Source organism: Rhinichthys klamathensis, unplaced genomic scaffold (genome assembly GCF_029890125.1).
Source record: "Rhinichthys klamathensis goyatoka isolate OS25496 unplaced genomic scaffold, OSU_Roscu_1.1 h1tg000363l_1, whole genome shotgun sequence".
NCBI lineage: Eukaryota > Metazoa > Chordata > Actinopteri > Cypriniformes > Leuciscidae > Rhinichthys > Rhinichthys klamathensis.
The window spans coordinates 119,415-145,209 of NW_026606872.1; the positions used below are offsets into that span (position 1 = coordinate 119,415).

The 25,795-nt window shown below is 41.9% G+C and overlaps 2 protein-coding genes across 5 annotated transcripts in view; both read left to right on the forward strand.

The window, feature by feature from the left end:
- The window catches only part of map3k1 (mitogen-activated protein kinase kinase kinase 1, E3 ubiquitin protein ligase), a 76,837-nt gene extending 65,349 nt beyond the window's left edge, over positions 1-11,488 (forward strand). For all 3 annotated transcript variants that reach the window (XM_056233212.1, XM_056233211.1, XM_056233213.1), the window contains exons 17-20: positions 1,055-1,186; positions 1,606-1,748; positions 9,223-9,354; positions 11,149-11,488. In XM_056233212.1, coding sequence (XP_056089187.1) covers positions 1,055-1,186; positions 1,606-1,748; positions 9,223-9,354; positions 11,149-11,298 — 557 coding nt within the window. In that variant the 3' untranslated portion in view covers positions 11,299-11,488. The remainder of the gene's footprint in view (positions 1-1,054; positions 1,187-1,605; positions 1,749-9,222; positions 9,355-11,148) is intronic.
- A 3,147-nt stretch (positions 11,489-14,635) lies between these two features.
- Positions 14,636-25,795, forward strand: hmgcs1 (3-hydroxy-3-methylglutaryl-CoA synthase 1 (soluble)). 2 transcript variants are annotated; one of them, XM_056233223.1, is made up of 10 exons: positions 14,636-14,793; positions 17,396-17,853; positions 19,524-19,649; positions 19,880-20,044; positions 21,294-21,462; positions 21,683-21,853; positions 21,954-22,060; positions 23,207-23,332; positions 23,434-23,582; positions 25,400-25,795. In XM_056233223.1, the coding sequence occupies exons 2-10, from the start codon at positions 17,406-17,408 to the stop codon at positions 25,484-25,486; spliced, it is 1,548 nt and encodes a 515-aa protein (XP_056089198.1). In that variant the 5' UTR covers positions 14,636-14,793; positions 17,396-17,405; the 3' UTR covers positions 25,487-25,795. The 2 variants fall into 2 exon arrangements, with proteins under 2 accessions (XP_056089198.1, XP_056089197.1); XM_056233222.1 differs by lacking the exon at positions 14,636-14,793 and adding an exon at positions 15,557-15,707.

The following is a 25,795-nucleotide window of genomic DNA, read 5'->3' on the forward strand; positions in this document are numbered from 1 at the left end:
GGTGGACAGAAGGATCTGATGGTTCACAGTGTCGAAGGCAGCAGACAGATCCAGGAGGATGAGAACTGAAGATTTGGAAGCAGCTTTTGCGATTCCCAGGGCTTCTGTGACCGACAGCAATGCAGTCTCGGCTGAATGCCTTTTCTTAAAGCCAGGTTGGTAGACATCCAGCTGGTTGTTCAGAGAGGAAAGATGATACTTCGTTGAAAGCAACTCGTTCAAGTGTTTTCGCTGTGAATAGTAGAAGAGAGACAGGCCTGTAACTCTACAAGTGATGTGTTTAATGTGGGTTTTTTAAGCAGTGGAGTTACCCGAGCCTGCTTGAATGCTGTTGATGATGTGTGTGAGTGCTGGTAGAAGTGTGGGAGAGATGGCTTGTAGAAGGTGTGAGGGGATGGGATCTAGAGGGCAGGTGGTAGGATGACTGGAGAGGAGAAGGTTAGATACTTCTGCCTCAGTGAGGTGAGAGAAGGAGGAGGGAAGATTTATGGCTGAGGGTGTGGTTGGTCTGGGTTCCTGTGTGTGTGGAGCTGAGAACTGACTACTGATAGTTGTTTTGTTAGTGAAGAAATGAGCAAAATCATCAGCAATTAAAGAGGAGGTGGGTGGTAGTGGAGGTGGATGGAGGAGAGAGTTGAATGTCTTGAGAAGTGTTAGAAGCATTGTTGATCTTGTTGTGGAAATATAAAGATTTCGCAGCATGAACATCGACAGAAAAGGAAGAGAGCAGAGATTGATGCATGCTCAGGTCAGATGTGTCTTTTGATTTGTACCTGACCATACCCTCAGGAGAGAGGGTAGATTTAAATTTAAAATGTAGCCCAAAACAATTGTTAATTGAATAATCCTTTCCCTGACTGCATTTTCTAAATAGCCCAATTGTGTGGGAAAACCGCGATCCTGGCAACACTGGATCTCACAATAAATTATTACATTAACAAGAGGCCCTTTTGGCTATTTTCCTCTTTGTAAGTAACAGTTTTCAGAATGACTGTTTTACCAGATCTGTCCTGGTCCATAAAAGGCATACTTGTAACTCCTTTGTTTTCCTCAGGTGGCTCAGTATCTCATCTCTTAAATAAATATGGCGCGTTTAAGGAGGGCGTGGTCATCAACTACACCGAGCAGCTCCTACGAGGTCTCTCCTACCTCCATGAGAATCAGATCATACACCGCGACATCAAAGGTAAGCTATTGGAGCATGGCTACCGAAAGCACTGCTGTTGACTCAAACTGGGAGGAATGGTTTCCAGCGTACTCTTGTGTCCTTTACAGGTTTGTTTGGTGGATGGAGAAGGCAGTGCCTTTTTCAGTAAAATATTTTTGTGTGTTATAAGCTCTGTTCCAAACCTAAGCAGGTTCCTACTGAGATAGCATCATACTATCCAACTACCCAACTTTTTTTTTTCCAACTCTGTTGCAGAGCATTGGAGCTCTATTTGTGTAACGTGGGGTTGTTGCCCAAGTGTGGCGTTTAATTTCAGTTCTGCTGTCTTAGATGTTAGCTCTCTACATAGGCAGTAGGCAGCAAGGCAGCTCACTAGGTTGTGGAGCAGAGCTTTAGGGTGTGTTCCCATATTTATGCTCTCCTTTTAACCTGTGTAGGTGCCAATCTACTAATCGACAGCACGGGCCAGAGGTTGCGGATAGCTGACTTTGGGGCAGCAGCACGTCTGGCTTCAAAAGGCACGGGTGCGGGGGAGTTCCAGGGTCAGCTCCTGGGAACCATTGCCTTCATGGCTCCTGAGGTAAACATTTGAACTTAAAAATACAAAACCAGCCTGTTTACTACATAAAACGTTTTGAGATGGAAGTGTTCACCCTGAAGTGTTTAAACAGGCCACTGTTTAAAGGATTAGTTCACAATTTCCTGATAATTTACTCACACCCATGTCATCCAAGATATTCATGTCTTTCTTTCTTCAGCTGAAAAGAAATGAAGGTTTTTGAGGAAAACATTCCAGGATTTTTCTCCATATAGTGACTTCAGTGGGGTCTACGTGACCTTTCAGCGTAGACCTTTGCAAGACAAGCATTAGTGGTTAAAGGGTCATGAAACCCCCCTCTTTCAGCTCAGGTCTAGCTCACAATCTTTTTGAAAAATGCAACTTAAATGGGCGTGGATGGCTGTGAGAAGAAGGGAGGGTTGTGGGTGTGGTATGACACGGGAGGGGAGAGGGGGAACTGTCATCGCCAGTGGCCCATGCATATCGACTGTCACTAATAATCAGTGGTAAAACGTGAGGAAATGCTAGATTTTTTTTCTAGCTGGCAAATTTAAAGTCTAATGAAATACACGGACACTTTATTATTGTCCTTTCAAAAGTAACTGAATGCCCTGCTACATATATTAGCCTACAGAAATCGTTATTCTATTTAAAACATATTAATATACATGTAGCCTATCATTATAATGTCATTATAAAATATATAGTTGTTTATACACACTATAAATGCATATATTTGAATACAATACATTTTCCACTTAAAAAAAAATCTTCGGGACTTGGTACCGCATTACTGGCAAGACGTAACTTGCATTGGTCGTCAACAAGGCCGAAGTCCACCATTCTCCAGTTCTCGAAGCTCTCTCGGGTAAAATGTTTGCGGCACACGTACAAGTTAGATATGTCCGTGGTTGATGGCGGTTGCCCGGAGCCAGAGTCTAGCCCTGGCAGCATCGCGGGGAAACATATTCAATCCACTTGAACTTCTGCACCACGAAAATATACACTTGCGTCCCATGATTGTCGCTCTCCTCTACTACGCGATATCACAGTTTGACATGTCTATCATTGGAAAGATCCACATGGTGTCATGAATAATTAAGAGACAGTGTCTTCTCATAGGATATGAAAACTCAGTCTCATTAATAATTATGAGAGACCGATGAGTCATCAACGCACTATACTGTGCTCTGCCACGTCACAGCCTGCGATGAAGATTTTAAACCCGGAAGACGAAAATAGCGGAAAGAAACTAAAATTTAACCATTTTCACCCTACTATTAAATCTAACAGATGCTAACATTGTCTTCAATGGTGTTCAACACACATACCTCTGATAAAATCTCAGAAAATTTAGTTTAGGGTTTCATGACCCTTTCAAAAGTATATAAATGTTTCTTTTTTTAGAAAATGACCAATGGTTTCTCTATATAAGACTTTTATTCCTCGGCTGGGATCGTTTAGAGCATAGGTCTTTAACCCTGCTCCTGGAGGCCCACTGTCCTGCAGGGTTTTACTCCAACCCTAATCAGACACACCTGAACCAGCTAGTCAAGCTCTTCAGGATTGCTTGAATTCACAGACTGAAGCAGGTTTGATATAATCTCTGCAGGGCAGTGGGCCTCCAGGAGTAGGGTTGAAGACCTCTGGTTCGAGCCTTTGAAGCTGCACTGAAACTGCAATTTGGACCTTCAATTCTTACTTTACTTACTTACTTTTATACTTTATTGTCAGACGAGTCTGAAATTTTTCTTGCATAACAGTGTCTATGTTTACAACATCTAACATACATTCTACATCGACATGCACTTAAACATCACATATTACACATTCATTCAATACAACACTTATGCATCTAACACCTTCACAGTACTCTTGATTTCTGATTGAGTGTTTTTGTTCAACGCTAAGATAGCCTGGTGCACAAAAGAGTGTTTCAGCCTCACTTTGTTAAATCTGGGGACGCTATACCTCCTCTTTGATGGTAGTAGTTCAAACTCTTTATGCAAAATATGCATAGGGTTAGAAGCTATATTATTAGCTAGCCTTAGCAAATTGTTATAATAGGCTGAGTCGTAAAGCTTCTCAAGAGGCTGACCTACAATCTTTGAGCAAATTTTTAATTGATTACACAACTTTGTTTTCAGCATAACAGACAGGCTTTTATACCAAAAAGAGTTGCAATATTGCAGTATGCTCATTATCACAGACCTATAGAACAACAGAAGAATCTGTTTTCTTACTCCAAATGACCTGAGACGACGAAGAAAGTAAATTCTCTGCTTTGTTTTTTTACATAGAGTATCAATGTGATCTTTCCATGATAACATATCGTCTATAATCACTCCTAAATATTTATGTCTTAACCGATCTGATTTCCTCCTTATGAATAAAAACAGGCATTATATCAGATGCAGACCCAAATACAATCTCCTCAGTTTTACTCGTATTAATGACAAGAGCATTATTCTCACACCACTAAATCAATTTAGTCACACCTTGTTGATGAAACTCAGGACTGTCCAAATCATTTAACACAGATATTAAAACAGTGTCATCAGAATACTTCAAAATATACTGATTTAACATGTCAGTTCGACAGTCGTCTGTATATAAGGTGAAAAGTATGGCAGAACTAACGCAACCTTGAGGTACTCTGACATTTGTAATGATTGCAGACGACACTGTTTTATTCACTTTGCCTCTCTGAACTGAGTGAGAAATGAAGTATACCACTGGATCAGATAGGGATTAACATTCAACTGTACAAGTTTTGACACCAATCTGTCAACCTGTATTGTGTTGAATGCAGAAGAGAAATCTAAAAACATAGTTCTTTCAATTGTTTTAGATTTATCTAAATGTTTAGAGATGATATGTACTAAAGCAGCAACTGCGTCTTCAGTCCTACAGCCTTTCTTATAGGCAAACTGCCAAGGATCTAATTTATCTTTAACTGTCATAACTCAATGCTGGAGTAACAATCTCTCTAAACATTTCACAATCACAGAGGTGAGGGCTATTGGTCTAAAATCTTTATATTCTCTTGGACATGGCATTTTCGGTAATGGTTTAATGTATGTGGTCTTCCATATCAAGCTATAAGCTTGAAATACTGGTTGCCACACCGGTGCTAATTAATGTGCAAAATTCTTTAGAAGACCTGCACTACATCCATCAGGACCAACAGCCTTTTTTGTATCAATAGACTGAAACGTTTTCCTAACATGCTCAACCTCAATAACAATTCTGTCCAATGATGATGGAACTGTATCTATTGTTTCTTTGATCTTGTTGTGTTTGCCAATTGGTTCAAATCTGTTGAAAAAGATGTTTAATTCATTCCCAAAACAAAATTCATCATCAGCTACAATAGATTTTTTTGGAAGACGACAATCCAGACATTGTTTTCATAATGTCCCAAACCTTTTTGGTATTATTAATTTTAAAGGCTTTCTCCACACACTTCTTTTGTTTCCTTTAATTTAATTGTAACCCTCTTTCTGTTTGTTTAAGTGTCTTAATATCTTTATCTTTAAATGCTACTTTCCTCACATTTATCATTTCCTTAATACCTTTAGTCACATATGGTTTATTGTTTGAATAAACTCTAATCTCTTTAGTGGGTATGTTCAGCTCCACACAGAAGTTAATATAATCATTTAACACTGTAGTTCTTTCATCAAAAGAGCCTTCATCAAAAATTTCCCAATTTGTCCAGTCAAAACGGGCTTTCAGTTGTTCTACACTCTCATTCGACCACATTCTGATCATTTTCCTTTCTGGTTTGCTTTTTTTAAGTTTAGTCCTGTACACAGGAATCATATGCACAACATTGTGGTCAGAGTTTAAAATTGGTGGCAATTCTGGAATGTTTTTCTCAAAAACCTTCATTTCTTTTCCGACTGAAGAAAGAAAGACATGAATATCTTGGATGACGTGGGGGAGAGTAAATTATCAGGACATTTTAATTCTGAAGTCCATGAACGTCAGACACACAATATCAAGACACACAATATTCTTTTGTTTGCAATATGTATTTGATGTATTAAATGCAAACACTACAGCCACTTTTTGGGGTTTTAAACTGAGGCACACAATACTCACTTTGCTTGGGTCCAATTAATTCAACTACTTAAAGGAGATGTAGAAGTTAGCCTTCTCAATCTCTGCTTAAAGCTTTGGTTGGAAATTGAGAGACTGAGAGAAAGAGACCTTCCCAGACAAAAGAAAGCTTGTTCATTTTGAAGAGGTTTCAGTCATGAATACCCGGCTGGGGGAGGCAGGGCCAGCTGAACTGCTTCCTAATTAAACAGAGTTTGGGCACACAATAACAACAACGACACAAGGGGTCGGCCTATTGTGGCTTCCACAAAAGAACTGCAATTTACTTTCATTTCAAGTTACTCAGAGATCTAAATCCACTTTGTCCTATTTTCCTGACTGGCCACGTAAGTCTGAACACCACACAGGGAGGTCACCGGACTTGACCACAGTTTTGTGAAAGGACAGTGACATTTAAATGTCCAAAGCTTAGAGAGCAAGTAAAGTTGTGCACCTATGGCGTGGCATGCAGGGCCACACAATACCAAAATTATTATTTTTTTGGAATAAACCTGGAGTCGCTGCAGAAATAAAACATTTGGATTGTCTCAGGTGACCATTTGTATATCTGACTGGTGTCTTATGTTATTAGTTTGGGTCTTTTATTTTAAATGTACTGTTAGTAAGTAAATTCTTTAGCTGGTCAACAGTAGTGTCAATTAGTGCAACAGGAACAACATTTTAGAATACAATATATATTGTGGCTATTGTATATAGCCAGAGTACTGAGACTGTGCCACACAGTCCGTCAATTTGTGGTCCTTTACATGCCGACAACCTCTGAGCGGGTTGAATGGTTATGGGACCAGCGGGTTGAGTGGTTATGGGACCAGCGGGTTGAGTGGTTATGGGACCAGCGGGTTGAATGGTTATGGGACCAGCAGGTTGAATGGTTATTGGACCAGTGGGTTGAATGGTTATGGGACCAGCGGGTTGAATGGTTATGGGACCAGTGGGTTGAGTGGTTATGGGACCAGCGGGTTGAATGGTTATGGGACCAGCGGGTTGAGTGGTTATGGGACCAGCGGGTTGAATGGTTATGGGACCAGCGGGTTGAGTGGTTATGGGACCAGCGGGTTGAGTGGTTATGGGACCAGCGGGTTGAGTGGTTATGGGACCAGCGGGTTGAGTGGTTATGGGACCAGCGGGTTGAGTGGTTATGGGACCAGCGGGTTGAATGGTTATTGGACCAGCGGGTTGAATGGTTATGGGACCAGCGGGTTGAGTGGTTATGGGACCAGCGGGTTGAATGGTTATGGGACCAGCGGCAGCGGGTTGAATGGTTATGGGACCAGCGGGTTGAATGGTTATTGGACCAGCGGGTTGAATGGTTATTGGACCAGCGGGTTGAATGGTTATTGGACCAGTGGGTTGAGTGGTTATGGGACCAGCGGGTTGAATGGTTATTGGACCAGCGGGTTGAATGGTTATGGAACCAGCGGGTTGAATGGTTATGGGACCAGCGGGTTGAATGGTTATGGGACCAGCGGGTTGAATGGTTATGGGACCAGCGGGTTGAATGGTTATGGGACCAGCGGGTTGAATGGTTATTGGACCAGCGGGTTGAATGGTTATTGGACCAGCGGGTTGAATGGTTATGGGACCAGCGGGTTGAATGGTTATTGGACCAGCGGGTTGAATGGTTATTGGACCAGCGGGTTGAATGGTTATGGGACCAGCGGGTTGAGTGGTTATGGGACCAGCGGGTTGAATGGTTATGGGACCAGCGGCAGCGGGTTGAATGGTTATGGGACCAGCGGCAGCGGGTTGAATGGTTATTGGACCAGCGGGTTGAATGGTTATTGGACCAGCGGGTTGAATGGTTATTGGACCAGTGGGTTGAGTGGTTATGGGACCAGCGGGTTGAATGGTTATTGGACCAGCGGGTTGAATGGTTATGGGACCAGCGGGTTGAATGGTTATGGGACCAGCGGGTTGAATGGTTATTGGACCAGCGGGTTGAATGGTTATGGGACCAGCGGGTTGAATGGTTATGGGACCAGCGGGTTGAATGGTTATTGGACCAGCGGGTTGAATGGTTATTGGACCAGCGGGTTGAATGGTTATGGGACCAGCGGGTTGAATGGTTATGGGACCAGCGGGTTGAGTGGTTATGGGACCAGCGGGTTGAGTGGTTATGGGACCAGCGGGTTGAGTGGTTATGGGACCAGCGGGTTGAATGGTTATGGGACCAGCGGGTTGAGTGGTTGTGGGACCAGCGGGTTGAGTGGTTGTGGGACCAGCGGGTTGAGTGGTTGTGGGACCAGCGGGTTGAGTGGTTATGGGACCAGCGGGTTGAGTGGTTATGGGACCAGCGGGTTGATTGGTTCTGGGACCAGCGGGTTGAGTGGTTATGGGACCAGCGGGTTGAGTGGTTTTGGGACCAGCGGGTTGAATGGTTATGGGACCAGCGGGTTGAGTGGTTATGGGACCAGCGGGTTGAGTGGTTATGGGACCAGCGGGTTGAATGGTTATGGGACCAGCGGGTTGAGTGGTTATGGGACCAGCGGGTTGAGTGGTTATGGGACCAGCGGGTTGAGTGGTTATGGGACCAGCGGGTTGAGTGGTTATGGGACCAGCGGGTTGAGTGGTTATGGGACCAGCGGGTTGAGTGGTTATGGGACCAGCGGGTTGAGTGGTTATGGGACCAGCGGGTTGAATGGTTATTGGACCAGCGGGTTGAGTGGTTATGGGACCAGCGGGTTGAATGGTTATGGGACCAGCGGGTTGAATGGTTATTGGACCAGCGGGTTGAGTGGTTATTGGACCAGCGGGTTGAGTGGTTATGGGACAAGTGGGTTGAGTGGTGGTTGTTGCTTCACCTCTCCCCATCCACTGGCCAGGATTGGTCTGTCTCTGATAAGCTGGTAATGGACACTCAAGTGTCCAGCAAGAAGGTGAAGAGGGTATCCCAGCATCATCACTGCTTTAGTACTGCTCCAAGCAGTGACCCTCTGTCAATTAACGACATAAAGAAACAATAGTTTGAACAGAATGGCTTCGTAATGAATGGCATATCTCAAAGTGGAGCTAAACTCCCCCAACACATGGCAGTACACACACCGTGAGCCACTACGCACACCCGCTGTTTTCTCATCATTCAATCTACTCATGTTTTCAGTTAGTCATAAAATGCAAAATAATATTTGTATTTTCATTTGTGAAATCAAAAGGTTTATCATATAAACGTGGAATGCATTACACAACCAAAAAAAAACTACAAAGCAAAAATGTAAAATTCAGACACTTCATTTCAGTTAATGAGAACTTGGATTTTTTCATATTTGATGGCAGCTTTATTGAATGGTCTCGGTGTTACTACAGATGTCGTCTCCGGTGTCAGATGAGGGTTTGTGATTGTGAACCGGTGTGTGTGTGTGTGTGTGTGCAGGTGCTGCGAGGGCAGCAGTACGGGCGCAGCTGTGACGTCTGGAGTGTGGGCTGTGCTATTATAGAGATGTCCTGTGCCAAGCCGCCCTGGAACGCCGAGAAACACTCCAACCACCTGGCACTCATTTTCAAGGTGAGGATTGAACCGCATGTGTGCACGACACATATTAGGACTTTATGAGCAAAACAATAATGTAGTCATGTTTACTGAAAATTTAACCCATTTATAATACAAAAAAAATAGTTAATGTAAATGACTTCAGGTGAGTTAAGTACTCGACATTTCCTTAAATGTTTTTACACAATAATTTTCATGCTGAACAAATAATGAAATTACTAGTTAAAAACATGTACTAAATCAGTACTCAGTAGCTTCAGGAAGCAAAAAAGCATTTTCTTGCATTATAGGTTAAGTTCACAGAGTTTTAACCAACAGAATATGTAAATTAACAATGTGTTCTGTTTCTGAGGCCATGTTCACTCCTGGTATTAAGATGCGTTTGGTCGATCGGATCACAAGTGGACGACGCTAATACAGGTGTAAACGGGGTCTAAAACGCTTTGAGCTTGTCCAGTTTTGTCCACTTCCAGAGGTAGATGAAAACACATTCGACCGGATTGCTTTCGTAGTGTAAACACTCATGCGGTCGAATGTGTTCAAACAGCCACAATAGACCGTCTACTCTCTAGCTAAGACGAAAATGTACCAAGCTCAATGTTCTCTCACCATTCCTGATTTCTAACACACACTCGCTGTGTTCGGCTGGTCTTCGGCTGTCAGAGCAGAAACTAAAGCTGATGCTCTCTGTGTGTTTCTCTCTCGTCATATGTAAATTGCACAAGATTATATTTTGTCCATTATATTGAGAGATCTGGAAAAGCCCATACATTTACTCGCCTATAGACCCTCACCTCGAAGAAATCAGGACAGAAGAGGTCTAAAGTGGACAAAAGAGACGGATTTAAACACCAGGTGTGCACGGATATGTGTCTCCCTCGTCCACTTGTGATCCGATCGACCAAAACACACATCTAAACACCGGGAGTAAACAGGGCCTAAGCTGCACCCAGATATCACTGATTGTTTGTCAGCAAAACTCCACCGGAAGATGCAAATCGACTGATTTTGACTTGACCGCTCCAGAGCTTTTGTTAAAACATTTTAGCATTTGTGTATTTTAACAGCAGACAGTCGTTTCAACAGAGAGGCGGCGCCAATATCAAAAGTGGTTAAAGTTTTTGGCAAAAGGAACGTCAGCTCTTTTTCTTTGTCTTTGATGAAGGGCTGAGATTTGACAAACACATAAATACAGTGGTCAAATCATGCTTTTTTTCACACTTTGACTACTAGTAAAAGTAAAACCTGTTCTGTAAAGAGAAACCTTTGAAAGAATAATTCATGCTTTTATTACATCTAGATCGGATTACTGTAACTCACTTTATTTTGGGATTAGCTAAGCGCTTGCAGATGCAGCTGCAAGACCGGTACTAAAAAACGGGACCACATTACGCCATATTTTACGTCCTCTGCACTGGTTGCCTGTGCGTTATCGTGTGAATCTTCTTTTAGTGTTAAAATCTTTAAGCGCTTTGGCTCCTCCTTACCTCTCGGATTTATTGACTGAACATCGTCCAGTTTTGTCTCTCCGGTTGTCCAACCAGAGATCGTTGTGCATTCGGATGTCTCTGCCCTTCTGTGTGTTCGATCTGCATCATCACTGTCTGTATTTAAATCTAAGTTTAAACCCCTTTTTTTTATTTGGCATGTAATCAATGAGGGAGTTATGTTTTTTTTTTTTTCATTAATTATATTGTATTATCTTATTGTTGTGTTTTTATTGTGTAGCACATCGGTCAACCTAGAATGTGATAAATGCTGCTATGTAAATATAAGTGACATTGCTATTCTGACTGACTCCTCGCTCAGATTGCCAGCGCCACCACAGCTCCAGGCATCCCCCCGCACCTGACCCCGGGCCTGCGGGACGTGACCCTGCGCTGCCTGGAGCTCCAGCCCTCGGACCGGCCGGCCTCCCGAGAGCTGCTGAAACACCCCATCTTCAGGCACAGCTGGTAGACTACTGAAGCCTGCTCCTGCTGACACGCTCCTACTGCTAGTCTACACACTTTCTGTCTTTCACAAACAAAACACACTCATTGCACAGAGCCCTGAATGCTGTATCCTCAAAACACCATGTCTGCATAAAAGTGCCATTTCTGTTGTTAAGTTTAGATCTCTGATCTCCTGGAAGGCTGGAAATCAGGTCACCTTTAGTGAAGTCGTTCAGTGGCTCGTGTGGTAAAGCCCCTCGCAGTTAACACACATTCGACTTCAGGCGGATCCTCATGTCAGGCCTCGTGTGTTTTCACACCATGAATGTGTTTTGGTGAAAGACAAATCTCTGCTAGTCGAACTAGCGCACCGCTGAATGTGAATGCTTATGATGCCGGTATGGTTCACTTTTCATTTCTAAACGGAGATCATGTTGTATAAATGTCTGGTTTTACATGTTTTAGCTTGATTTGGTGTAATTGGGATCTTTTTCAAAGCTATGGCCCAATTTTAGACTGTGATGTGCGTCTGTAAATCTTGTTTAAGAGTCTCACTGGAACATAATTTCGGATCTCCAGCTCGATTTCAGTTTATATGTCGTGATTTGTCTTATTTCTTTATTTTGGGTGTCAACTCATCATGATTCAGTTGAACTTTCATTTCCTTTCCAGCTGTTATTTACTCAGCCATGTTATTGGTGCTGTTCACGAACATCCGAGACGTTTTGTAAGCGATTAAGCTTCCTAAAGGAGCACTAACTGAATATTTCCTCGTGTGTTATTTACTTCATTACAAACGTTGAACATTTCGGTGGAGGGATCATATTTAGCTAACGACTTTAGTGCTCGTAAACACTGTTTTTTTCCCCCCCAAAACCATTAACTTTATGCATGTTCTGCAAACATGTCAGGTGTCTGAACTGTAGCTCTTCAAGCGTTGTTGCTTTTTAGGTTTTCTTCCATTTTTAAAAACCATTTTAAAGGAATATCAATGACCTTATTTGGACTCCGTTCACACGCATCTCGAGTTGTAAACGTGACAATTTCAAAAATAATTTTTAAAAGTAATGTTATTTAATGCAAGTTCTACTGCCTTATGTGGAAAACAGGCTGATCAAGCTTGAAGAGTTAAGATGTAAATATGAATTTTGGTAGCTAAATGTATTTTACTTGACTCCTGCATTTTTAAAGCCACACTTCTCATCATAAATACTTATTTTGTTCCTGATATGTGTGTTTTTTTGTTTCTTTTCTATTTTTTTTTTCCTATGCCTTTATGAAAGCTTTAAAGTTATGCACTCTGTCTTTTTATATACTGGAAAGGTGTCTGTTTCAGTCGGCTTGATAAAATCTAATCAGTATTACTTGAGTTTTCCACATCTTCTGTCATTTCTTCAGTTGTCCTCATCTCACTGCGCTCTGTTGTTCTGTTGTTTCACGGGCTTTTGGTTCTGGGCTGAACGGACCTGTGTGAAATGATGCTGTTCCTCGTCACTTGGTGGTACTTTTTATGTGAAGATTGTCTATTGCTGTTTTATTCCAGTCTTTTCTACCTCAGGTATCCTCTAGAGTTTTCTTCTACCAAAGTTCACTTTCTCAATATATATAAATAATTATATATATATATATATATATATATATATAAAATATATATATATTCTTTTATTATAATTTTATATCTCTGATTCTTTGTTTGTTTTTTCCTCAAAGATCTCCAGGGCTTAAGGGCTAACTTATATTAGCACCTTTTATTGTGCAAATAAATCTCTGGGTTCAGCGAAAGAAAATGAAAATTGGCTAAAGCTGTATCTTTTAATCCTGTGTAGCTTTTGTCAAAAATGTTTTAATTATTAGGTTTTTACCCCATTTGAAGCATTTTATAATGAAATCTACCTATTTTGGGCTTTATAGCAAATAAAACGTATAGGAAAATCAGTTTGTTCTTGTGTTTTTTGGCTCTTTTTGGTCCTTTTATTCTCAGTAAACACAGCAGCACTGGATGTGCTGATTACACGCGGATCAATCAATCTAACTATGGTTTCAATTACTACGTTTGTAAGAAATATGGTCGTCTTAACGTGCTAAAAATAACTTCCTTTAGTTTAGCTATGGCCTGTTGTACTGTGGTGATGGAAACCAGATCCTATACACCTTTGCCTTAAAACAAGTTTGTAATGTGATTCACCTGGGAGGGTTTTTTTTGTGTGTTTTGTTTTTTTACAATAAAAAACATTATTTTGTTTCTTTAACTCATGGAGAAACTAAAGGAGAACAACAGTCGTCTTTCTAAATGATATATATACACATACAAAAGCTGATTATGTGTAATCTGATTCCAAAAATTACTTGTAAATCGATTATATTACATTTTACAATACTTTTTTTAAACTTATTGATTAAATGATTACATTCACACAATGGAAGTAAATTATTCATCATTTATTTATTCTTCCTTATTATTTTTTTTAAATGCACAAATTCATGTAATTTCATCTTTAAATGTAATGCATTCCCAAAACGTTTTTGTCATCCAAACCTCTTTTACTAATATATTTATATTTAATGTAATGTTTAATTCAAATCATGTTGTTTGCTAATAAACTATATTTTATTTCTTGTTTTATATATATATAAAAATCTTTTCAGTGTTTTTAGTTCAAGATTATTTTCAAATTAATGTGATCAACAGGTCAAAATCATTTAAAATGTATTAATCGTTTAAAAGTCATATTACCTATTTTTCTTAATATCTTATAGATTACGTAACAAACTACGATTTTTGTAATGTAAGTCTATAAAGATTTATTTATTTAACTTTTACATGTTACTTTGCACTATTTTAACTAGTATATAACTAGACCACTTAAAATGTCTTGAGGGTTTATTTATCGTTATTGATTTAGTTTCTGTTGGTCAATCAGTCTCTCCCATTTCTATAATTTACACGTCATCCTAATTATCTAACTGGTAAGGAGGAGGAAGTTATTATAGACATTGTTATAGTTTCAAGTATTTTAATAACATAATACTTGTCTGAATATGTGCCCTCTGAGGATTACCTTGTATTGTAATTTCAGTGAACACTTGACATGAGATGTGATGATCCTCCGATATGATGTTTCATCGTTCAACCTCTTGTAGTCATGGAAACGATATTATGCTTCCCTGCCGATTCGCGCAGAAATGGCGAGCAGAATCATTCGTGCGCTCTGATTGGCTGCTGCTCTCTCACCATACAACGTCATCAACTCACACCATTGAACCACTATGCGCACCTCGTCTAGCGACCCTCCTTTCTGAAGCGCTCATTGGCTGAGAGCGTGAAGGGGCGGGAAGATGAGGACCTCCAGAACGCGTTCTGTGTTTTGATTGGCTGTGTGGGAAGCGCTCCAGAAGCAGACGCGCGCGCTGCACAGGTATCGTCCGCTCGCCGTGTATAAATAGTATGTCTTTAATACCGTCTTCAACGGCCGCTTCACTCAATGACAAGCTCTCTTAGGAACTGAACTCGGTTATAAAGGTAAGTCTAGTCTAAAACTGTTTTCAACAACAATAATGTGCTTAATTCTGACGTAAAGTTTATCTAAATTAATGTTATAGCCTATTTGATAAAGTTTCTGGCTACACTACATTAACTTCAAAATGACTGATGAATGAATGACTTAGTTCAGCATGCACTGGAAAAGCTCTTTTATTCATTTTTTTTTTTTTACTTTTATTAAAGATTAATAATTATTCTAAAATACATAATTAAAAAAAAGAAAGAAAGTTAAATAAAATATCGGCGCAACACTAATAAAATCCCAATGACCAACTTTCTGAATTAAATGTAATATGAGCGCTTTTGTATAACTTGACAGATATTTTTTTCCTTGTGAAGCTAAAATCTATTGATCCTCCGATCTCGTTTACTATCAGAGTACTGGTGACTACTAATGTTAAATATGGGCGAATTCAGGGGACACTATTGCCATTGAAATGACTAGGGGAAAGTGTCTCAAACACCCTGAAATAGCAAAAACGACGTAAATTGAATATATTTGAAACAATGCCTCGCGCAAATTTATATGTTATGTATACATGTAAAGTTTATTTGGTGTTTACTAAAAAAAAAAAAAAATAGAAAAAAAAGAATAATATTGGTTTAAAAACGTTTCAGGCATTAATCACAGGTTCGTATTCACGCGTCCCGAATATTAGGATTCAAAAAAGTAATAAGTTCTTGCGTAGTACACACTGGTTGTGCGCACTGTGTAGTGCGCAGTGGACGCGCGTGTGTCGAGGCGCGCTCCTCCGTCAGCGGAAGACGGTCCGTCGACAAACACTGCTCGAGTACACACACTCATCACACATCTGACCTTATGAGATCTCCCCCGGACGGCTCTGAGCTCGCCACCCCGCAGACTCGCTAGAGAACTGATATATGATTGTAAGGTAAGAAGAACTGTGTGTGAATGAAGTGGTGTATGTGTCGCGGTGATGACTGGGTGTTCGCGGTCCGCCAGTGACACATGTAACGTTAACGTTAGGTGGGGTCATTGCCTAGACCATTTCCAGAATTATTACTACTGTTTGTGGAATGTATATGTTTAATGTAAACGTAGATTTGCGTTTATTAGTTGCTTATTAAAATGAATTATTGCCAAGAGAAGCGTCAGTGAGGAGTGAACGCGTTTCCACACCACGACAAACCAGAACGCTTGGTTTATAGCGCGTTATTTACTTATAAAATCAGTCAAATGATTAAGATTTTTTACAGAGGAATGATTATATCATCCAAATCAAACCAGAACAACAATCTGTAATGGTGTAATTCATATTGACTAAAGTCAACTAGTTGAAAGAAACATAAGTTTGCTGTTTTTACCATATATATGGATATATATCTATGGTTTTAACCCTACAAGACAAGATCACGTGATACCAAATCCATTTACTTCTGTTTATTTCAGATGAACTCTTTTATTCACATGCCCTGCGCCTAAATAAATCAATACCAATAGTGTTTACTAGGGGTTTTTTTCTTACATTGACTGGTCAAGTGTGTTTACTTGACATGGAACAGGACAAGTTGCTCCGCAGAGCCATATCTATGTGGGTTAAAGGTAATGTCCTTCAGCCAGTGAAGGGTTAATCTCATTAGAGGAGGGCAGAGCTCCAGGCTCACAGGCTCTGCCATGTGCCTCTCACTACCAGTAGCTCTTTCCTCAGGACGCTGCACAGTGCACACATATTTTTGTTTTCATTTTCCACTTGGCCGTCTCTGGTATTTATGAATATCCTCCCGGTCAAAAGTTTGGAAAAATTAATATTTTTTCAAATGGTTTTGAAAGAAGTCTCTTCTGCTCAGCAAGACTGCATTTAATACAATAAAAACAGTAATATTGGGAAATATTATTAAAATTTAAAATAATGAAATTGTTTTTAATGTGAATATATAGTAAAGTGTAATGTATTCCTGTGATCAAAGCTGAGTTTTCAGCATCATTACTCCAGTCTTCAGCGTCACATGATCCTTCAGAAATCACTCTAATATGATGGTTTGATGCTCGATAAACATATTAGAAAAAAATTATACTTTTATTCTGCAAGGACACATTACAATTTATCAAAAGTGACAGTAAATGCATTTACATTTGCTACAAAATGATGTTTCAAATTAATGCTATCAAGTTTTCCTCAAAATTATGAAGCAGCACAACTGTTTTCAACATTGTTGATAACCAGAAATGTTTCTTGAGCATCAAATCATCATATCAGAGTGATTTCTGAAGGATCATGTGACACTGAAGACTGGAGTAATGATGCTGAAAACTCAGCTTTGATCACAGGAATACATTACACTTTACTATATATTCACATAGAAAATTGATATTTTAAATTGTAATAATATTTCTGATCAAATAAATGCAGCCTTTCTGAGCATAAGAGACATCTTACCAAACATTATGAAATATGTCCCTCTGCATCATATCTGTGATCTGCGACCCTGTTCTGTAGACATCAGTGTTGTCTGTGTGTTGAATAACCCGCACGGGTCACACACACACACACACACACACACCCAGTGGCTTGCCTGCTTTATGTGAGTCCGTGTGCTGAATTATACTCTTCTGTCTCAGTCCATTCAGAATGCCTGGATCCCTCCCTGCAGTGTGCGAGGCCGCGTGGCCCAAAGATGTGGGCATCATGGCCATGGAGGTGTACGTGCCGTCCCAGTTCGTGGACCAGGCCGAGCTGGAGGAGTACGACGGCGTCGGGGCGGGGAAGTACACCGTCGGGCTGGGACAGGCCCGCATGGGCTTCTGCTCGGACCGGGAGGACATCAACTCCCTGTGCCTGACGGTGGTGCAGCGGCTGATGGAGAGGAGCGGCCTGTCCTACGACAGCGTGGGCCGGCTCGAGGTCGGCACCGAAACCATCATCGACAAGTCCAAGTCCACCAAGACGGTCCTGATGCAGCTGTTCGAGGAGTCGGGCAACACCGACGTGGAGGGAGTGGACACCACCAACGCCTGCTACGGGGGAACCGCCGCGCTCTTCAACGCCATCAACTGGGTCGAGTCCAGCTCCTGGGACGGTGCGCTGCTCTCTCTCTCTCTCACACACACACACACTCACACACACACACAACTGGGTCGAGTCCAGCTCCTGGGACGGTGCGCTGCTCTCTCTCTCTCTCACACACACACACACACACACACACACACACACACACACACACACACACACACACACAACTGGGTCGAGTCCAGCTCCTGGGACGGTGCGCTGCTCTCTCTCTCTCTCACACACACACACACACACACACACACACACAACTGGGTCGAGTCCAGCTCCTGGGACGGTGCGCTGCTCTCTCTCTCTCTCACACACACACACACACACACACACACACACACAACTGGGTCGAGTCCAGCTCCTGGGACGGTGCGCTGCTCTCTCTCTCTCTCTCTCACACACACACACACTCACACACACACACAACTGGGTCGAGTCCAGCTCCTGGGACGGTGCGCTGCTCTCTCTCTCTCTCTCACACACACACACACTCACACACACACACAACTGGGTCGAGTCCAGCTCCTGGGACGGTGCACTGCTCTCTCTCTCTCTCACACACACACACACACACACACAACTGGGTCGAGTCCAGCTCCTGGGACGGTGCGCTGCTCTCTCTCTCTCTTACACACACACACACACACACACACAACTGGGTGGAGTCCAGCTCCTGGGACGGTGCGCTGCTCTCTCTCTCACACTCACACACACACACACACACACACACACTCACACACACACACAACTGGGTCGAGTCCAGCTCCTGGGACGGTGCACTGCTCTCTCTCTCTCTCACACACACACACACACACACACACACACACACACACACACACAACTGGGTGGAGTCCAGCTCCTGGGACGGTGCGCTGCTCTCTCTCTCTCTCACACACACACACACACAACTGGGTCGAGTCCAGCTCCTGGGACGGTGCGCTGCTCTCTCTCTCTCACACACACACACACACACACACACACACACACACACACACAACTGGGTCGAGTCCAGCTCCTGGGACGGTGCGCTGCTCTCTCTCTCTCACACACACACACACACACACACACACACTCACACAACTGGGTGGAGTCCAGCTCCTGGGACGGTGCGCTGCTCTCTCTCTCTCTCACACACACACACACACACACTCACACAACTGGGTGGAGTCCAGCTCCTGGGACGGTGCGCTGCTCTCTCTCTCTCTCACACACACACACACACACACAACTGGGTGGAGTCCAGCTCCTGGGACGGTGCGCTGCTCTCTCTCTCTCACACACACACACACACACACACACACACACACACACACACAACTGGGTGTAATTTAAATAATAACATTATATATGTATATATAATGGTAGTATTTGAAATACTGCCTTCAATTTAAATGATACAACTTGTTATTACAGAAGTGAGAATCACCATTAAGAATAATGGGAATTACATATTCAAAAGTTTTAAAAAACTAAGAATGTAGGGTGGGAAATACCCATAGTTATTAGAGAATAATGTCGCAATGCAAAAAATCACAACAGTCCTAAAACATGCATTATGACCTTCTATGCAGAACGTATTTAATTTGGGTTAGTTTGGGCATGTGTCCACATCCATTATAAAGAGCTGTACTCTGAGTGTTGTTGTTTGCCTGTTGAGCATTGACTGACTGACTGGTCTTGATGGTGCAGGTCGCTATGCTGTGGTCGTGGCTGGTGATATTGCAGTGTACGCCACGGGCAGCGCCAGGCCTACAGGGGGCGCCGGAGCCGTGGCCATGCTAGTGGGACCCAACGCCCCTCTGGCCTTTGAGAGAGGTATGAGGCCTGCCTGACATCAGCTGTCATGACACACCTCACACACACACACACACACACACACACACACACACACACACACACACACAGAGCTCTAACTAAACAGGCTCTGGTGTGAGACCGAGGTTAAAGTCCACACTATATTCATGCAGAGATCGGCAGTTATTCCTGTAATGCTCTGTATTCTTTATTTCATGAAGTCATTGAAATGTAATCACGTATTTCCACAGGGCTTCGTGGGACACATATGCAGCATGCGTATGATTTCTATAAGCCAGATATGGTGTCCGAGTATCCAGTGGTGGACGGCAAGCTCTCCATCCAGTGTTACCTCAGCGCTTTAGACCGATGCTACTCCGTCTTCAGGAACAAGATCCACGCCCAGTGGCAAAGAGGTCGGCTAATATATCCACATATTCCTAAACAATGTAAATCAATCATTGAGTTTCTTTCTTATTTATTTAATTTAATGTGTTTATTTGTATTATTCTGCCATATTGTGAAAGTAAATCGTGACTGCCAGATACCAAAAATTATCATAGAAAATTCCTCTTTATATTAAGTGTCTTTACCTACTATGTACTTACAATTACATGTGTCACTTGATACATTGCACTTATTGTGTACATGCATGTTTTTACATTGTTCATGTATTTAAAAAGTGCCTGCATGTAATTACAGCTGTTATTAATTTCTGTCACACTGTTCACCCCTTAACCCACCCTTAAAATCAGTCGAGCTTACATTATTTAGTAAACTGATTTCCACTTTAATTAAAAAAAAGATATAACAAACAGCCCGTCTTTATTGGTCCAATGAGGGTATCCAATTATACGGGGAAGGTTTCTCGCCTGTTCCGTCTTTTCTCATGGCAAAGTAGTGTGGGTTAAATGCATATGTATTCGATGATAATCATTCACATTCAACCATTTAGATTCTTGTGTGAGTTTGGGTGATCTTGGGGGAGGAGGGAAAGAAATGTAAGTTATGTGAGACTTTTGTCTCAAATGGTAATTTCCAGAGTGGTCGTTCCTCAACCAGTTTTTCCAGTCTTACAAATGTAACCGTTTTAAAGAAAAAGGGATGAGCAAGGGCGCGTTATATTGCAATACCCCAGCGTGTGAAGTCACGGGAACTCGACTGACCGCTTCATTTCCCCTTTAAACCACTGAACCCGCCCTGACCTCACCCGTGTCCTCCTCACTAGCAGCACACGAGTTTCACAACACAACATCAACACAACAAGTACATTTACCAAACGATTATTTATGATGGAAGTACATATTAGTTAAAGGCACCTAAAATTGGAATAGTATTAAGGAGTTCCTATATTTTCTCATATTTCCTCGTCTCATGCATTACATGCTGTGTTATGAACCTTGATGATTGGCATGTACCTGATTACTAGTGTAAAGATGTGTGTTCACATTATCGGACAAAATGTCCTCTTTCAATTTTCACTGGCTAAACTCTCCAATAAATACGACTCGTGCCCGTTGTTCCAGATCTTCTGAAACTATATGATATCTCTGCGAGGAACAGGCTGAAGTTTCAGTCGGTCTATAAATGCACATCCCAACAGAGAAAAACACTATTTGAGAACATTCAGGGATTTTGACTGATTGCTCTTCTGGTGTGTTTCAGAGGGTGTTGAGCGGCGCTGTAGTCTGGAGGACTTTGGCTTCATGGTCTTCCACTCTCCTTACTGCAAACTGGTCCAGAAGTCTTTGGCTCGCCTAATGCTCAACGATTTCATGTGTCACCCCAGTCCAAACACGGAGAGCGGCCCCTTCAGCGGACTGGAAGCTTTCAGGTTAATAGGCTCCTTCAGCTGACGACTGAGCGTTAAAAAGAGTCGCACCAATCGTCACATTTAACGTTAATTAATTCATCACAATATATTTTTATTTAAAGAAAAAAGTTCACCAAAATGGAAAATTCTATCAAATTCTGGCTTTTGGCAACAGCAGATCATGGTGACCGCGTCTTAAATAAACCAAACGTTTTTTAAATTTCTTTACTTTTTTTTGCAGAGATGTGAAGATTGAGGACACTTATTTCGACAGAGATGTGGAGAAGGCCTTTATGAAAGCCAGTTCAGAACTGTTCGAGAATAAAACCAAAGCGTCTCTCCTCATATCCAACCAGAACGGCAACATGTACACGCCGTCAGTGTACGGCTGCTTGGCTTCGGTTCTCGCACAGTAAGTGTCACGGGTGCCGCCTCTTATTTTCACACCGCATTCATGGTTATATTCAAAGCCACTGCAAACGGGATTCTTATTATTTTGTAAATCTCCACAGACACACATCGCAGCAGTTGGCAGGGCAGAGGATCGGTGTGTTTTCTTACGGCTCAGGCTTTGCTGCCACACTCTACTCCATCAGAGTCACACAAGACGCCACACCTGGTACACACACACACACACACAGAAGCGGTTTCTATTAGAGTGTCATTCCCCTAAACTAGGGTGGGCGGTACGACCGAGCTCACAGTCATGGGACAACACATTTTGTGTCACTTTTATGTGGAATTTCAACCCAAAAATGTTTAAGATATATTGTAGTATAATACATAACAATGTAGTCATGCCTATTTTTTGATAGTGAATGAAAAGTACTCCATCTTTATTTGGAACTAACCAAATAGTAACAAAAAGATTGCTTAAGTAAATCTGGCATCACTGCAAAAAATAAATTGCAGCGGGCTTTGCCCACACGGGATCAGCTGGATTCTGTATTAATGTGCTGTATTTTATTTGCAACATAGCTTGGCAACTGTAAAAACCTACAGTTACAGTAGCTATGTTTCCATCCACCTATTTGTATGTTAAAACAAAAAGCTGTATGGAAACGCCAGGATTAACATAACTTCTAAAAAGAAATTGAATGCGCTCAAATGAGGAGGATAAGTTTTTTTGTATCCGATAAGAAGACGCATAATGTGATTGGCTAACTGGACAGCCAGCAGACCAGTTTCATCTCTCAGCATCTCCACATGTTGGTCATCTCAATGGTTCTGCATAACGTCCTCCCAGAACCATCTCGCATGCATCAAAGGTCATCAGTGCTGGAGGGGAAAGAGCCACCGGATCTTACCCGACTGCAGAAACTTTCATTCTTATTACTGAGATTTTGTGCCAATTTCCCAGGAAGTGACAATTTTGTTCTCTTGAACACATGGGATGGAAACGCTACTTTTTTCGCAAATGTTTTATGCGATTACTCTAATTCTGTGCATTCTTAACTAAAGTGTCTGTACCGGATGCAAGCTGTGCGTCACGTCAGAATCTGATGAATCCCATTACAATCGCTGATGCTGTCTACAGTGGATATCAACTACTTCCCACAACATGACATTTGGATTTGGAATAATTTTTTTATAATGTTCCGTGTGGACACAGAATTACACCGTGGACACAAGCGCCGCACAACGCACTTATACTGAACAAAGCTGCCTGAAGTTTCTATAAGAGGCTGGTCGTATCGCCCAGCCACTGTTAGCTGTAGGTTGATGACAGTCAGTCAGTTGTGCTAACGTACATCTTCATTTCAAGGCTCTGCTCTGGATAAGATGGTCTCCAGCCTGTGTGACTTGCAGGCCCGACTGGACTCCAGAACGAAGGTTTCACCGGGGGTTTTTGCTGAGAACATGAAGCTCCGAGAAGAAACCCACCATTTAGGTAATCAAGCGTTTGCGTTCTGTTCTTCTCGCATTCATTTTTGTCTTTATGAAAATCTTTCGGATCCGTTTGACGGTGTGATGTTTGTCATATTCCCACAGCTAACTACATCCCTCAAGGCTCTGTGGAGGACCTCTCCCCGGGAACATGGTACCTGACCCGTGTGGACGAGAAGCATCGCAGACAGTACGCCAGGCGCTCGATGAACGACCACAGGCCGCTGGAGGCAGGACTGCTCACTGCAGCCGAGGTACACACTCACCCTGGACCAGTTAAACATGTTCATTCAGCTAGAAGTAAAGCCCATGACGTGTGCGTTAGGGTGTGTGTAGAGCACGGGATGTCAATTTAATCAGTATTACTGTAAACACAGCCAGATTATCGCCCACAACACATCCTGACCCTCTGGTGCTCGTCGCGTGTCGGTCAAAAATGACATAACTTTGTTGTTTTTTTTTTTCTTCAATTAACCCTTTAGGCGCCAGAGGTTTTTTCCTAAAACGTTCGATTTTATTACATTTTCCCATCTAATTTGCATATTATGACGTCATATGGTGGCGGCAATCTTGGATTATAGAATTTTCATTAAAAGTCACATGTTTAAATGATAAAATGCAGCACTTCTTTCCCCCCAAAATGTCCCTCACCTTCTGTATGCTATATTGCACAATACTGAATGCTCAGGTATATAGTAAGTAGTAAACAAACTGTGTAAATCATTACTAATAAATGGTAGAAACAAACCGAATGCATGTAGTGGTTGGCCTTTTGCTGTAGAGATTTTCCATTTACTAAATACAGTAGGCACTCTGATTCCATGTATGGGGCACATATATATTATTCATATGACATACAAACACAAGTAGACAAGACCCGTTTAGTTCAAACGCTCACTCGCACAGATCATGAGTGACATGATACGAGCAGCGCGGCCAGATCTGCCTCGCGCCCGCGCCGAGTGTGCACAGCTCGGACTACTCATTGCGACTCCTCACCCTGCCTCCACGTCGCCTCCTAACTGTCCTATGAATACTTCGACCTCGTCTAACATACCCAGTGGTATTAGATAAAGTCTCCACCACAATACTGTCGCCGCGATTGCGGAGAGGATCTGATAACATGGCTCACTCGCACACTAGCTCCGCTTTTGATCGCACTGATTCAATGCGCTCTAACTCGAACATTTTGTATAGAAGCATGATGTTTTTTTGAGTCTGGGATGAAGTATGACATGTCTGCCATCCAGTGGAGGGGAGGTCGAACGAAATTTGACACCCAATTTGACAAAATCGGCCGTTTTATTCAGTGCCGCATCTTGCCGAGTAAACTCGACCGTGGCGCCTAGAGGGTTAAAATAATTGACTATGTTTTAGTTCCATAATGTTTTTTATTTACTTAATTATAAAAAATAATTATATTTACACTGTATTTATAATCCATTTTTGAGCATAGACCTGAATTTAATTTCCAACTTAAACTGTCGTAAATGTTGAATGCTTTAGAGCACACACTGAAGTTTGATCTCTTTTCAAAGACGACACTTGGCAGATTATTGCTGAAGTGAAAACATTTTTAAAAAGTGAATTTAAAGAAAGTTACAGAATTTTACGTTTATTGTTATGTAAAATTTGCAAAAATACTATTTTGAACATTTATATATGAAATATATACTTTCAAAAACATGTTTTTTTCTAAAACTGTGAGAAAATCAAAGCCATAAAACTAAACAAGTTGTGTTGAAAATTTGACCCTGCTATCTCAAAAAATGTATGATTTTGTTTGGCCGCAGTACCAAAAGTTTCCACTAGATGAAATTCGTCGATAAAGTTTCGTACCATTCCGATGAAGAAAAACAAAACAAAAACATGTACAATTTTCGAAGCGCACCAGAGGGTTAATACCAGGTGCACACGGGGCCTGAGAGCGATTGCCGTGTTCATATACGTCTAAACAAACCCAGCTAGTGGAGAACACAACCAGTTCCGAAACACACTCCAGTCTAGTTCTGTAGTAAATCACTTCTAAGTGTTTTGTGTTTGGCTGATTGTATTTTTCTGTCCTTCTCAGCATATCCCCAGCCCGCTCAAGAAGATGCCCCGTATCCCAACTACCACAGCTGGCCCTGAGGTGGTCGTCAGTAACGGGGATCATTAATGACCTCTGTGAGGTGCAGGTCACATCGAGGACACAGGATCTGGAGAAGAAACGAGCTAAAAAAGACCCCAGGACTTCTGCAGCCGTCAAATCAAACTCAAAGCTTTTTAAATGTCCCAGGACACAATTAGTTTGACCGTCACTGTGTTGAAGATGAAGCGTTAGTACATGGGAAGGTTTCTCTGCTGCTCAGAGTCATCTATGCAGATCTCCTGACTTCTTTAATCCTTTTAACTTCAAATATCTACCTGTTGGCCTTCCACAAGCTGCATGTCGTCGATCCTGTCAGTTATCACACGTTTGAGGCCG